The sequence below is a fragment of the Liolophura sinensis genome, chromosome 1 (genome assembly GCF_032854445.1).
Source record: "Liolophura sinensis isolate JHLJ2023 chromosome 1, CUHK_Ljap_v2, whole genome shotgun sequence".
NCBI classification, from domain to species: domain Eukaryota; kingdom Metazoa; phylum Mollusca; class Polyplacophora; order Chitonida; family Chitonidae; genus Liolophura; species Liolophura sinensis.
The window spans coordinates 82,412,920-82,426,286 of NC_088295.1; the positions used below are offsets into that span (position 1 = coordinate 82,412,920).

Here is a 13,367-nt window from a genome sequence, read left to right on the forward strand (position 1 = left end):
CGACAACATATCAACAACGAAGAATATTGTCATCTTCCAGTCAGTAAGCACATTCGCTCATGCACAATGTCATTGACTCACTCGTTTAAAGTCTTTCCATTTTATAAAGCATTAAATGGAAATCAAGCCACCTTAGATGTAAAAGAAACTTTCTTCATAAATAAACACAACCCATGCCTCAATGGTAGTCATCGGCCCTAACGTCGTATCTTATATCATGATGTACCATATGCTTGTATAATTTATATTGATTAATTTTTAATTTCTACTCATTGTATGTATTACTCATTGTATATGTACAAATATTATGCCACAGATTATCAGCAGGGTCATCGGCAGGGACATTCATATTCATATTCCTTGAAAATCACATGAAATTTGAAACTGCAGTTGGAATATAAGAAAATGTAGAAAAATTCTCCCCACCAGGGGATCTTTCTCTATTTCTATTTCGCGTACTCTACTTAAATCTGATGTGGACAGACATAACTTCTTTAGGCTAAAGAAAAAGAGAACTATTTCATTTTAATATTCATCTGTCACGTTTTGACTAACAGTCGGTTTATTGGTGTGCCGTCAGCAGCACTATGAGGAGGTATGCTCGGTTTACATGCACTTTTACTGTCTGCTGCCCCGCTTCAGATTTGCTGTGGAGCGTGTCAGCAATTACATGTTTATATAATAGGACTATAAGAAGTCTATTAGCGCTAAGTATACACACATACATAAAAGAACTGTACCTGTCTCTGGGGGCATATGTTCACTGTCTTCCCTGGTCTGAAAACAATATACAATTCTGGGTATGTAACTCTATACTACATGTATTTCATTTGGCGATTAAATGGTGCAACAATGATTTAAAACGCATCGATTTGAAAACAACATTTACGCATCATTAGACTAAACATGGGCATTTATGTCGAAACAGAGTTTATCATTCAGATTATATTCCAGATTTATTCCTTCCAAGAATACCTAACATAAGAGAAGTCAAGTCAAACTGGAGTACAATAACGTTGTGTACAGGAATGGCATGACAGCGAGGTATAGCATGACAACAGCGAGATATGGCATGACCTGAGCGAGGTAAAGCATGAGTACTGCATGACATAGCATAAATACACAAAGGTTAATCTTGTTCACAGCTTTTCATTAAGCATATGATGAATTTATATTTTCAAAAAATCCATAATATTTGTACACAAAATCTTACACAAAAAATCACTATGAACTTACTCCACTTTTCCGATTTTTATTTTGACATTATACATATGTACAATGTAATCAAATGCCATGGCTTCTACACGGGTCAGTTCAGATGCTAAACGGAAAGAGAAGAACAAAGAATTAGAATAATGGCATTCAATTAATTCTTCTTTTTCTTATTATAAATCCGCCAGTTTATACATAAGGATTCAGGTACTGATATTCCTTTTTTCTTTGATTGAAAATAGATTATCTTTTGGTCCAAAAATATGTCAATAGATAAAAAAAACTTACTCGAAAACATAAAGTTAGTCCGTATTTAAAAAATAATATTGTTTAATTTTTTAATACGCTTATATTATTAAAGTTTTGAACATCCTTTATCCTGCAGAAGAGCTATGTGTATTGGCGTGTGACACCTCACACGCCAATATGGGAATATGGGAAGCACACCTCGAGTCACACATATCCATGTAGTATTATCCCGACCTACCTCCATCACAGTCAATGTCACCATACACGATATCCGGTAATGTTGCTCCACACTTCCCCATAGTTTTATGTCGTTGATGTATTTGTAGCTTAGCGGTTTCGGGCTGAAAAATGTGTAAATCCGTATTAAAGGTCACATGAAAACGAGAGTATTAATTTAAAGAAAAAATAAAGATGTGTTAAAATGATGTGATTTTTTTTTTCATTTTCGAGACATATTTTGCATTTCTTAATAACCCCTGTATTTTATGTATTTTCCGTCCATGCCTCGCTGACATTCCGTAATGACGTCCGTGATGAAAATACAATATAGGCGTTTCAAGTATCCTTAAGTCTAGTTTGAACTAAATAACCGCACATTTTGTGTCCTAAAACGGTGTAAAATTTTGAACAATTCCTGTGCAGGAAGGCATTTGATGATTTTTGACAATAACTCAATATCCTTGTTGGCGTAACATTTGTCTATCAGAGTTTCGAATACACCGTCCACACCTCAGTAAATAGCATAGATATACAGTGTTCTCCTCCAGTGCTCAATCTTAAAACGGATAAAAGATGTACATGTACTCACGTGACACTGGAGTTGAGCGCTGACTACGGTCAATAAAGCTGCAAAGGAGCAACCCACACTCCCCAGCATTTTCGGTGACAAGGTTTCACGATTTCTAGAAGCTGGTCTTTCTTAATGCAGTAGAGTCAAAATGATAGATAAATTTATACCCGTAAAATTATTTCCTTGTGTGATTCTTGTCCAATCAACTTTCGCCATGTCTTCGAGGCAGAGAATGTGGTTTTGTTTTTTTTTCTTTTCACTTTTTTTTGGACTTTTTTAAACATCCGCAGGGCAAGAACACGTAGTCAACAAATCTAACTGACAATGTCTATAGACAGTTATTCTCGGAGTCATTAATGCAAAGATTTTATCACAAAAAATACTATTCAATTTAATAACTTATGAGAAGACAACAAAAACCAAACATAAAAAAAATCGTGAAAAGAAATTACCTAAAAATATGAATGGACAATTTTTTTTATGATTTGAACATGATTTGAACGTGATTTAAACATGTAGTTTATGGACAAGCAGTCTATAGTTATTCCTTTCGTATGTCAATGAGCAAGACAATGTAGTCATCAGTATCATAAGATTTATGGACAACCATTAAAAACAGATACAACTGTACTGAATATAACATGTTACACAAATAAAACAAACTTATACACGTATTTCATAAAAGTGACTAGTTATAGGACAAAATGGAATTTGCTTGTATTGTTTAACGAACACATATTTTGTTTATCCATGTCTTTCTTTGTTTTCGCCAGTAATATCCTAATAATTCTAAAACTCTCCTCCTCTCCCCCCCACCCCCCACCCCCCAATCGCATTCATCTGGTTATCCTCCACACCACCTCCGGAATGTACAGGGAAAGCTATTGGATTGCATCGTGCTTGTGCCATCATGAAGGCAAGGAGAAGCTGTCACGTAAACAAGAAATATAACACGTAAACATTTGCTGCTTTTGAGTCATCATAACATGAACTCTAGATTTCATGAAAACTGTTCATAATGGAGGTGGCTCGTGAGTTCGTACTCTCAATGCCTGCATTCTTAACTTGTGAAATAATACATTAGAAAGGCATGAATAACTTCAGGCAGTGTTATACTTTATCCACATTGAATGAACTCGTCCATGACTTGGTATGGCTGTGCGAGTGTGAAAATCGTCCTCGTGTTCCCTTCTGATTATAATATGGAAATATGGAACCTGTTGTTTCAACCGATATTCCCCAGTCTCCATTCATTTTTCACTCATTCCTGCGGTGGTTTTCATGCCAGGAAGAAACATGAGCGCTCACAATACACCACCGAGCTTTAAACGCAAAAAACTCTAAAATGAAGTATGTATCAGATGAAAGACCATTAAAAACTCTTCAGGTAAGTAGCTGGATTCATGTTTTTGACAATTTGTTTAGCCTAGTAAAACGCATTGGACTATTTTATTCCATGGTGGTCTTCTCTGACCACAATGGAACCGTTGGGTTCACATATGGTTTTTACTACTTTACACACATAGACTGCTACAATTGTTCATTCAAAATGCATATTTATTTATTTATTTGATTGGTGTTTTGCGCCGTACTCCAGAATATTCAAAATGCATGTACACATAGATCTATGAATGCATTCGCAGATTTGACCTGGAAACGAATTACTTCAGGCCAAAAGTATACATGTGACGTAAATGATACCTTCTACGTCACAACAGACCACCGTAGTATCGGATTTTTCAACACAATTTTACTCGGTTAGAAAAATTTAAAAAAAATGAATCCAACTATTTTCCAGGACAATTTCTAATGGTCTCTCATTTGATATATACTTCATTTTATAGCAGTATTTGTCTTTAACAAGTAAATGGCTATATGTGATGTACGACGGTCCCGTTTTCACGATGCGATTTGTAGTACCAGCTTGTAGCATTCGAGTTGTAGTGTTCGACAAAAAGCGAATGCAACATGGTTGCATGCGACTTGGACTGTGAGATCTATGTTCAGTAAATGCAGTGCGACACTTTCCACAGTAGAAGGTACAAGCGTTTCACATAGTTTTCTCAATAAGGCTGTCATCAGCATCAGTCTCGAAATCGTATAGATCTGTCAATCTTACTTAGGACAAGTAAAGTTTAACGGTTCAAGGAAAGTTTTCTACATCAGGTGACAGTTCCTCAGAAAATACTCTAAGCGTCTCCCATTCGTGCAAGTATGCCGCGTTGTGTAGTCCCACTAGAATGGATTTGCTCTCGGACTGCTAAGCGTGCATACACCACTTGTTGCGAAAAAAAGTGACGAAAACATGAAAAAATAGAGTGGTCACGGATGCCAACAGATTCACGGTTTATGAATACAAGGTAAAAGACTACAGCATACAGAGTAAAACCAAAATTCACAACTCGTTGAATGCGACAAATGTCGAAATGATTCGGGTGTTCTGACTGTTCGACTCGGTTTTGTGCTACAAGTAGGTAATACAAATCGCACCGTGAGAAACCAGTCAAAATACGGTCTCTTGATGCCATGATGTTACTTGCAATTCATAAGACGTCACTGAACTAGAAGTACTCAAAATGCCATAATCGACCCCTACAAAAGGGATATAACATTTAACAAACAATAACATGAACGTGGATCTTATAAAAAAACACCAAAATGTTCATGTTCCATTTGTTCGTACAGCTTACTCGACTTCATAAAAATAGAACAGAAAACATGCAAGCATATGTGTCAAATTAAAATTCTCCACTTCGTATAAAATCAGAGCAAAAATCTATCGCCATCAGAAAAAGTTAGATTTTTCAACATTATAAGGTGATAATGATTTTTCTCTTTCCTATAAACATCCGGCCTTGCCATAAGATAACTGCCAAGCAGGCCACCGCTTTCTTAGCTTCCTGTCTTCCTGGATATAGGTCATAGATTTTAAACCACACACAACGTTGAGTTGTGAGCCCTCGTGTAAGTTATATAAGGCCGTCAAGTGGGTTTGACAGACACGCATGGCATATTCACTGAAGTGGAACATGAACATTGTCTCACCATTAGTAATCCATTCTATATTTTGAAGTTTTTTTTTTTCTAACGTGTACAATTGCCTGTTTCAAACCCTTAGATCAAGGGCCTCTGACGTGCATAATTGCTTGTAGCAAACTTTTAGTTCGAAGGACTTTTGGTTTTACACTTTTAACGCACCAGCACCTTATTAGGAAAGTTACCTGCTGATGAAAGAAATTGCATAGCACTATACATCAATAACACCATCTTAAGGTAAGATGAAATCCACGTATAAATATAACCTAACGTTGTAACACTCACTCTACCAATAGTTTTGAAAGTATTTAAATGGTATTGTTGAATTTTAATTATCTCACTAAAGTTTAATTTTATATTGACAAAACTGCGATTTAAACTGACTGTCAAACGTCAACAAACATACTAGTACTTTCGTTCTATTTGTGGTGATCTTACTGGCAATTCCCATTTACGTTTTATGTATTCTTCCTTTTATATATCGCTACTCAGGGTAACACGGTTAAAACACATGGGACAGGGTTGATTCCTTCTACATGTGGATGGCTATAGCCTCAGCGTTGTCACACGCTGGTTTTGATGCTCTACTGTTTACTAATGACTCGTATTGCTCTTGTTGAGTACCGCCAAAGGACGTTTCTAGACAACATGACGGCAGGTGTGACGCATATGTAAACCCTCGTACAGAGAATACCCCGAAATGTCCTTACATTAAGAGAAATTTAATTGACTTGCACATTACCACACTAGTAAATCACCTTTTGTCTCATTGCCTTTTGTTTCATAATTTAAAATTCATGAAACAATGAAAGCTTGCTGGCTGCTGATGTTCGCATGATTATATCGATCAGAGAGTTTGTCACTTCTCTGAAGTTGTATCTGAAGAAACGGTACAACAGTGATCAGTTTCCAGCATGATACTCTCACATCAAACATTTAAATGAATACGCATACCGTTTTCATTAATCTGCCATCTCATTAGTATCTCAAATTTGAAAATGCTTTACTTGGGTAATTTAATGTCAGCTTGTATTTGCCAATATTTGTGTTCTGTTTGTTAATACCACTTGTACCATTTGTTGAAAAGGTTTCATTCCCACTACACTGTTGATCTCCAGTCAGTCAGGATGTTTAGGATGAAGTCTCTCCATCTTCTGTTTTATAACAGATTCAACACATTGGTAAAAACAAGAATATTTTTATTTCCTTGCCGTTTAACGCTTTACTGAAGAATTTCTAATCCTACCAAGCCGTTCTGCTTTGTTTGTGAAAGAAAACCAGGCTTCTCGCACTGAGCCACCAACATTCGTCAAATCCCTGATAATTGGGATACCTGTGTGCTGTTGCTCTATCGCACTGCCGAAAATCACGCAAATGATTGCGATCCGAAGTTTGAGTACTTCTATAAACTGTGCAAACATCGCAACAATGCATGGTAACTTAATTAGGGTTTCGGACTAAAAAATGTTTTGACAGCTGTGTTTAGAATATTTAGAAATGGAGATCTATATTTTGATAAACAGCAATACAATGAGATTACTAAGGCAAGGGTTAAAGTTTTGATGCGGGACTCTAATGTAGAGGGTCGAGAAGTTTCGTGTAGATACATTTTTTTGCTGCGTTGAACCTTTCAAGCCTAATTCTCCAGTCAATATCTTGGAGTTGTAACCGCATGCATTGTACATCGGGTATTTTTTAGCCAGGAGCTTGACAAGGTGGTCTTCAAGTTAGGTTACGCTGTGCAAACGTCCACATGAGCGTGTCGTCGACCGCCTTTTCTCAACAAAGACCCACAGGCTGTGAGCGCGAGAAAATCTGCACATTACCTGCCCAAGGCAGGGATCAAACGACATAAATCGTTTATATACAAAGTCAGTTATTCAATAACTTTTGTAAAGCTAGAAAGAAATCGTCACAAAATAGAAAGCATTATTTGTGATCCATTTTATAAGCTAATTGTCAAATCCGATGGTCACATACCACTCGTGAAACTCTTTTGTTAACCTAAACTCTGTTGTTTCTTTGCAGTCACGATATAAAAACACGTAAAAATCCAAGCATACATACATATCCCTATAAACTTCCTCACATAAAATTAAACATAGGAAACTGATCAAAGATGATGTCGAAACCGATGTTTATATACCAACTGTCCAACCAAAATAGATGTTCCCTGTCAATAACGTGAAGGCAATTTCCCAAACAATGTTGAACACAAGCCAGCAATTGATAAAGTAGGTATATAAAGCAAGAAATTAGGGCGTATTCGTGCAAAGAGAAGCAATCAACAGTTTTCAGTGATGATGCAGAAATGTTCTAAGGGAATTATTTAAATCAGTATTCGCTGTGTAGCATGCTGATTTATAGGTTGTGGTTAATCAAAATGATAAGGACTAGTGGACTAGAGCAGTGTTTTGTTCACTTTCTTCGTGGCGCACGAGGCTGAGCGAAGGAAGCGTTTGGATGAAGAGAGATTATATCAGTGCAGACTGCTTGACTTTAGGATCCACCACAAAAAATTCGCTCTTTAACATGTTACATTTTCCTGGAGTTCCTCAAGCAGAAATAATAATACCTTGGTACTTTATAGCAATGTAGGTTGTAAATAGTTGAATAAAGCCATTTTATGTAAGCAGACACTTTACGTTACATTATTCTAAACAGAATAGAGTTCATTTAACGCAAAACTAACGCAGTCACAAAGATTGTAGAGAATTATAGGAAAAGCAGATAACCTTAAGCACTGTTGTCAGTATCAGAATTATTCACTGTCAGCTATTCAGACCAACTAATGTTACATACTGGTATTTATAAAAGAAATTGATGTCGCCGTACATGACTTTTTACTTGTGTTATGAAAAGCGCTTTGACTCTGCGATCCCTGTTTACCCTTAGTCTTATGTCCACAAGGGAACATGTACGCTTGTAACACGTTTCTGAAACGGCTGCTTCCCATAAGACAAAACACGAAGTTCATTGCATGACTGCAATCAGCTAAAAAATGAACCAAGTTAGAGATCAGGTAAAACTTGGGCTGTTGAATGAGCAGATTCTATGTAATTCCAGTATATGTGTACGACATAGAAGACGGATATGGGCAGCAATAGACACGTAGTACCCACGGAGACAGTCACCAACATTACAGTCAACTGTCTGTTCTGATTTCGAGCCCGCTTTGGAATGTCTTCATTACCACTGAAATACTCTTTATTTTTGGCTTGATGCCTGTGCAGATAGACGAGGATCAGGGTATTGAGAACAATAAGCAAAGCGCATGGGAATAGGAAGGCGAGGGTGGCGTCTATCCAATGCCACACATTGTTGCCGAAGAACTGGTGGTCCGGATGGAACCCACACTGTAATCCGGTGAGAGGATCTGAAACCTCCATAGAGGTCCAGAACAGGTGAATGTCTGCTAAGAACAACAACACGGCTGTTATGGCAAGGGACATTCGGGCCCGGGCCATCGTGAATAGACTGGACACCTTGAATACAAATTGAACAGCCACAAAGCGTTCCACTGTAATTATAGCCAGTATCCAAACTGAAAACTGCACAAGGAAGTGTCCGATGAGTAAAATGATCTGACATCCTGTATGCCCCATTGGAACGTCGTCGGCCGTAAGGGATGTGTATAGTAGCTTGGCGACGAGGGCCAAACTGTCTACCACAGCAAGGGTGGCGACATACATTGACGATGTGTTAAAGGGCTTGCTGACGAGGGTGACGGCAAACACGACTAGATTACACAGCACCCCTAGGCCACAGAGACACCAGGGGTAGTACAGGTTCAGGTAATACGCCACCCAAAACTCCGTGTAGTTCGCGATCGGACCAAATCCCCTCACACTCTCAGCTGTTTTGTTACTGTTGATCATACCGTGGTCAGAGTAATTCATCCAGACATCACGGCTGTCATTCACAGAATGTTCAGGGCTAAGAGGCATGGCGAATGTTTTCTAGCACCTTGCTGACTGTTATCTTCACATGAAAGTGTTCCCCTTTCTGACAGAACCTAAAACGAGAAAAAGAGTTAGACACATCATGGCTGTTCAGATTTTGCTGGTACTTTAGTTTTCTGACGCCATACTCAAGAATGCTTCTTTCATTTGACGGCGGTGGGGTTTAGCAGGGGGGATGGGGGTGGGGGTCAGAGAAGATTCTGGTTGATAAAAATCGCCCTTTGTCTTTCGATCAGAGAGAAACATGCCAGTGATGCAATCCTTCTTTTATGTATCATTAATACGATTCTCAGAACATGAGTAACATGTAGATTGACCTCAATTGGAACACTGCGGAGCATTGAAAATGGTGCTCTGAAGTAAACGTCTACAAGAACGAGTAAAATTTAGTAGCCTAAGAAATATGATGACCCTACTTCTGTGTGGACGGATGGTCTGCCCGGTTTCCTCAGACCATAATGCCAAACGCCCGAGTATAAATGAAATATTCTTGACTACAGCGTAAAACACTAATCAAATAAATAAATAAATACTTCTGTGTGGATACATTTGTGCGGAATGGTTATGTCAAAGACATGTCCATGAATATACAGAGGGGTGTGATTAATGTGCTACGTTCATAACTACCTCGAGCCCTTTTTGACGGATAGTCGCAAAGACGTATGGCCTAACACCAGTGACAACGTACAGTGGCGCAGTACCAGTGGTAGATGACCTTGACATAGCTTGCGACACTTTTGTATAACGAACAACTGAGCAACACACATTGTCTATGTTAAACCATGATGAATTTCTTCTCCACATCTAAACGTTTCTCGTTAAATTATTTCTGGTGAGATTTACATATCATTGTACTGAAATATAGAGTGCTGCAAGCAATTCAGTTAAACAGAGCTCCCAGTATCACAAAAACGTGCACGTTCGTTTGATAAAGCCCAAATGTACTTGATGAAGGTATTTGATTATTTATTTGATTACTGTTTTACGCCGTACTTAAGAATATTTTACTTTAACTATAGCGGCCGGTATTATATATGGTGGCAGGAGTGCTTGAGTGCTTACGGTTTAACGTTGTACTTGAAAACGTCGTACCTGGTGCATTTGCATTGTTTTAATGTTATTGTACATTCAATGTGATGACAATACAGCATTTTGAGGAATTCTATACCAGTGACGTCTAATAAATTACAATTAACATCACTAATTTTTGTACGTAATTTTTACCAAATTCTGCTTAAGTGCTGGGGGTGTGTAATTTGCTACTATTTATGCGTGTACATGAACGGTTGGAATAAAACCCTAACTGAGGTAAATTGACATGAGGCCGTATTTCTCAGGTTACGTGCGATATTTGCCAACTATCACACTCGTAGCTTTCTGTCTGGTTAACCTTTACAGTTGCAAAATCTTGCCACATCCTTAAAACAGTATCGCATTCCCAATCCATAACATTATCTGGGTCTGTTTAAAGTTCCCGATATTTTCTACAGATGGATGCATTTCCACGTATGCACCACACCAACATACCTATAAAAACATGTAACACTCATTTACATTAACATTTGAAAAATTCATATTTTGAAGTTTTAAAAAAATGTTTGAACTACGACAAGCACGTAATGAATACTTCACAACGGTACAATATTTTAAATTTGATTTAAGGGAAATAAAAGCTTTGAGAAGGATACAGATCAATGTACTACTCAATGGTATACACAACTGATTTACACATTGTCTGTAAGAAAAAGTCAAATATACCATCTGGTCGACTTGTTTTGTGTACGTCGAATTAAGGATGTATTCTCTATTTCATTTGGATTATAAAACAAAGGAGCTCAAATGTTATTTTGACCGCCATAGTATAAATGTTCAGAAAGTTTCTGTGTTGTCTGAATATTTTCATTATAAACATTAGAATTTTTAAAAAGTTATTATTCTGTAGCTATAAATGTGGTCCAATGAAATCGGTCAGATCGTTCCGCGTGACCGTCCTGTACTTGTCGGGATACTGGATCTCGGAGAGCCATATTATTTTCATACTGTACGATAGCAATTAAGGCAGGTAACTTTGTGTATCGTTTGCTCTTCGCGTTTCTGTAAATAGGAGGTTGAAATTTGGACGCAGAAAAAACTTCATTATTTGTTGATTTCCAAATTCCGTAAAATACTATTGCTAAGATCAAAAACGATTTTCAGGGAGATCAAAAAACTTCCTCCAGGTCACCTGAATATGTAAGTTTATCATCGGTCGTTATTAATACGGGAGGTGAAAGTCCTTGGACAGGTTTGAAGTATTTAACAAATAGGTCATTGTGAATATGTAAGTTTATCATCGGTCGTTATTAATACGGAGGTGAAAGTCCTTGGACAGGTTTGAAGTATTTAACAAATAGGTCATTGTGAATATGTAAGTTTATCATCGGTCGTTATTAATACGGGAGGTGAAAGCCCTTGGACAGGTTTGAAGTATTTAACAAATAGGTCATTGTGAATATGTAAGTTTATCATCGGTCGTTATAAATACGGAAGGTGAAAGTCCTTGGACAGGTTTGAAGTATTTAACAAATAGGTCACCTGAATATGTAAGTTTATCATCGGTCGTTATTAATACGGAGGTGAAAGTCCTTGGACAGGTTTGAAGTATTTAACAAATAGGTCATTGTGAAGTGCTTTGTACATTATGAGTGGCATTGTACTTGCCCATGCTGTGCTGAAAATCTGCCTTGGCCTGAAGCCTGAGGTGTCTCGTCCAATACGGATTTTCAACACAGTATGGACTCGTGCAGTGCCACTCTGTAATGTACGAAACACTTCACAACAACATAATATTATTACTAAATTATGTAACGTACCATCTCTGTTGTCAGATTTTGAGCTACCCAAGATAAAAAACACCACGACCCCGCCAAATCCGCTTAGACAGCTTGACAAACACTAACCGGATAACGATTTTCTGTGATTTTACTTACCATTTCATGGTGTTTAATGACAGGGAAATGCAACCGTTACCTGACAGCATGTCTTTAACGTAGGAAAGTCGAAGAGGGCATACTCAGTATCGGTTACCATACATCAGCCGTAGTTTACACTGCCTTTTACAAGATCTGTCAGTGATCTTGCTTAGGTCCGAGATATGTGTAACGATTCCAGTGTACATAAAGCCTCGTTGTTGATAATACATGGAGCAGACCTGTGTAAACGTTTCGATACGACCATCATTCTATAGTTACCCTGTAGTCTATAACTGTCTAACTCGTCAATTACATATTATTCAGTCCCTAGTTGTAGGACCGCGTCTGTAGCCTGATAGTTAAAGCGTCCACCTCGAAGTCGAGAGACCCGGGATACCAGATTATAAAAATCGTACTTTTTGCTGCCTAGCTTTGCGTTCAGCACTGAGATGCTAGAGCATGGAAGCAGGACGGGTTTGCCCGGTGTCCGTAATATGTGACTGGATGGGGTGCCATGTCTGGTGTGTTCGGGATGATACTTCAGTGGCGACAGGGTTTTGGTGACATGGACTCACCCTGCCATAAGGACACACATTATATGTACACATGAATGACATTTCTCTGTCGTCATATAACTGAAAAATTGTTAGTTGCGAGGCAAGCATACACATGCGTGTATACCTAGTTTTAGCGTCAAGTACTTGGACAAATCTTTAGTTTAGAACTGCCTCTAATAAAGACCATAACTGGACATGTAACTCACCAAAACGCGGTCCTGTACGTGTCGCTGGGGACAGGTACAATCTTGCCGTCATGACCATGTGTATGTGATAGTGGTACAAACGGTGTACAGTGGCCCAGCCGGTGGCCAGGAGTGCTGTCCAAGTGAAAAAGTGGTGGAGGTTAAACTGGACAGAATAGCTTATTTATACAACGCTTTACGCATGACTAGTTTGAAAATAAAGACGATTTAATCGGGCTAAACGTGCCATACACTTGAATAGTGATAACAATGTGTCAAACTCCATAACTGCGGACCCCTGTCAGGAAAACAACTGTGCCCTTATGTTATCCACGCTCTGTGTGGGATATATGGGATGTCCCCACTGCTCAAGTTCATTGAGCCTACACCAATCAGCTTGCATTCGGCTAATCCGACTAATTCGG

The 13,367-nt window shown here is 38.2% G+C and overlaps 1 protein-coding gene across 1 annotated transcript; it reads right to left on the reverse strand.

The window, feature by feature from the left end:
• Positions 1 to 8,298: 8,298 nt before the first annotated feature.
• LOC135464700 (thyrotropin-releasing hormone receptor-like) lies at positions 8,299 to 9,234 on the reverse strand. Its single transcript, XM_064742205.1, has one exon. It carries the CDS (start codon positions 9,232 to 9,234, stop codon positions 8,299 to 8,301), a length of 936 nt encoding a protein of 311 aa, XP_064598275.1.
• Between the last annotated feature and the right edge of the window lie 4,133 nt (positions 9,235 to 13,367).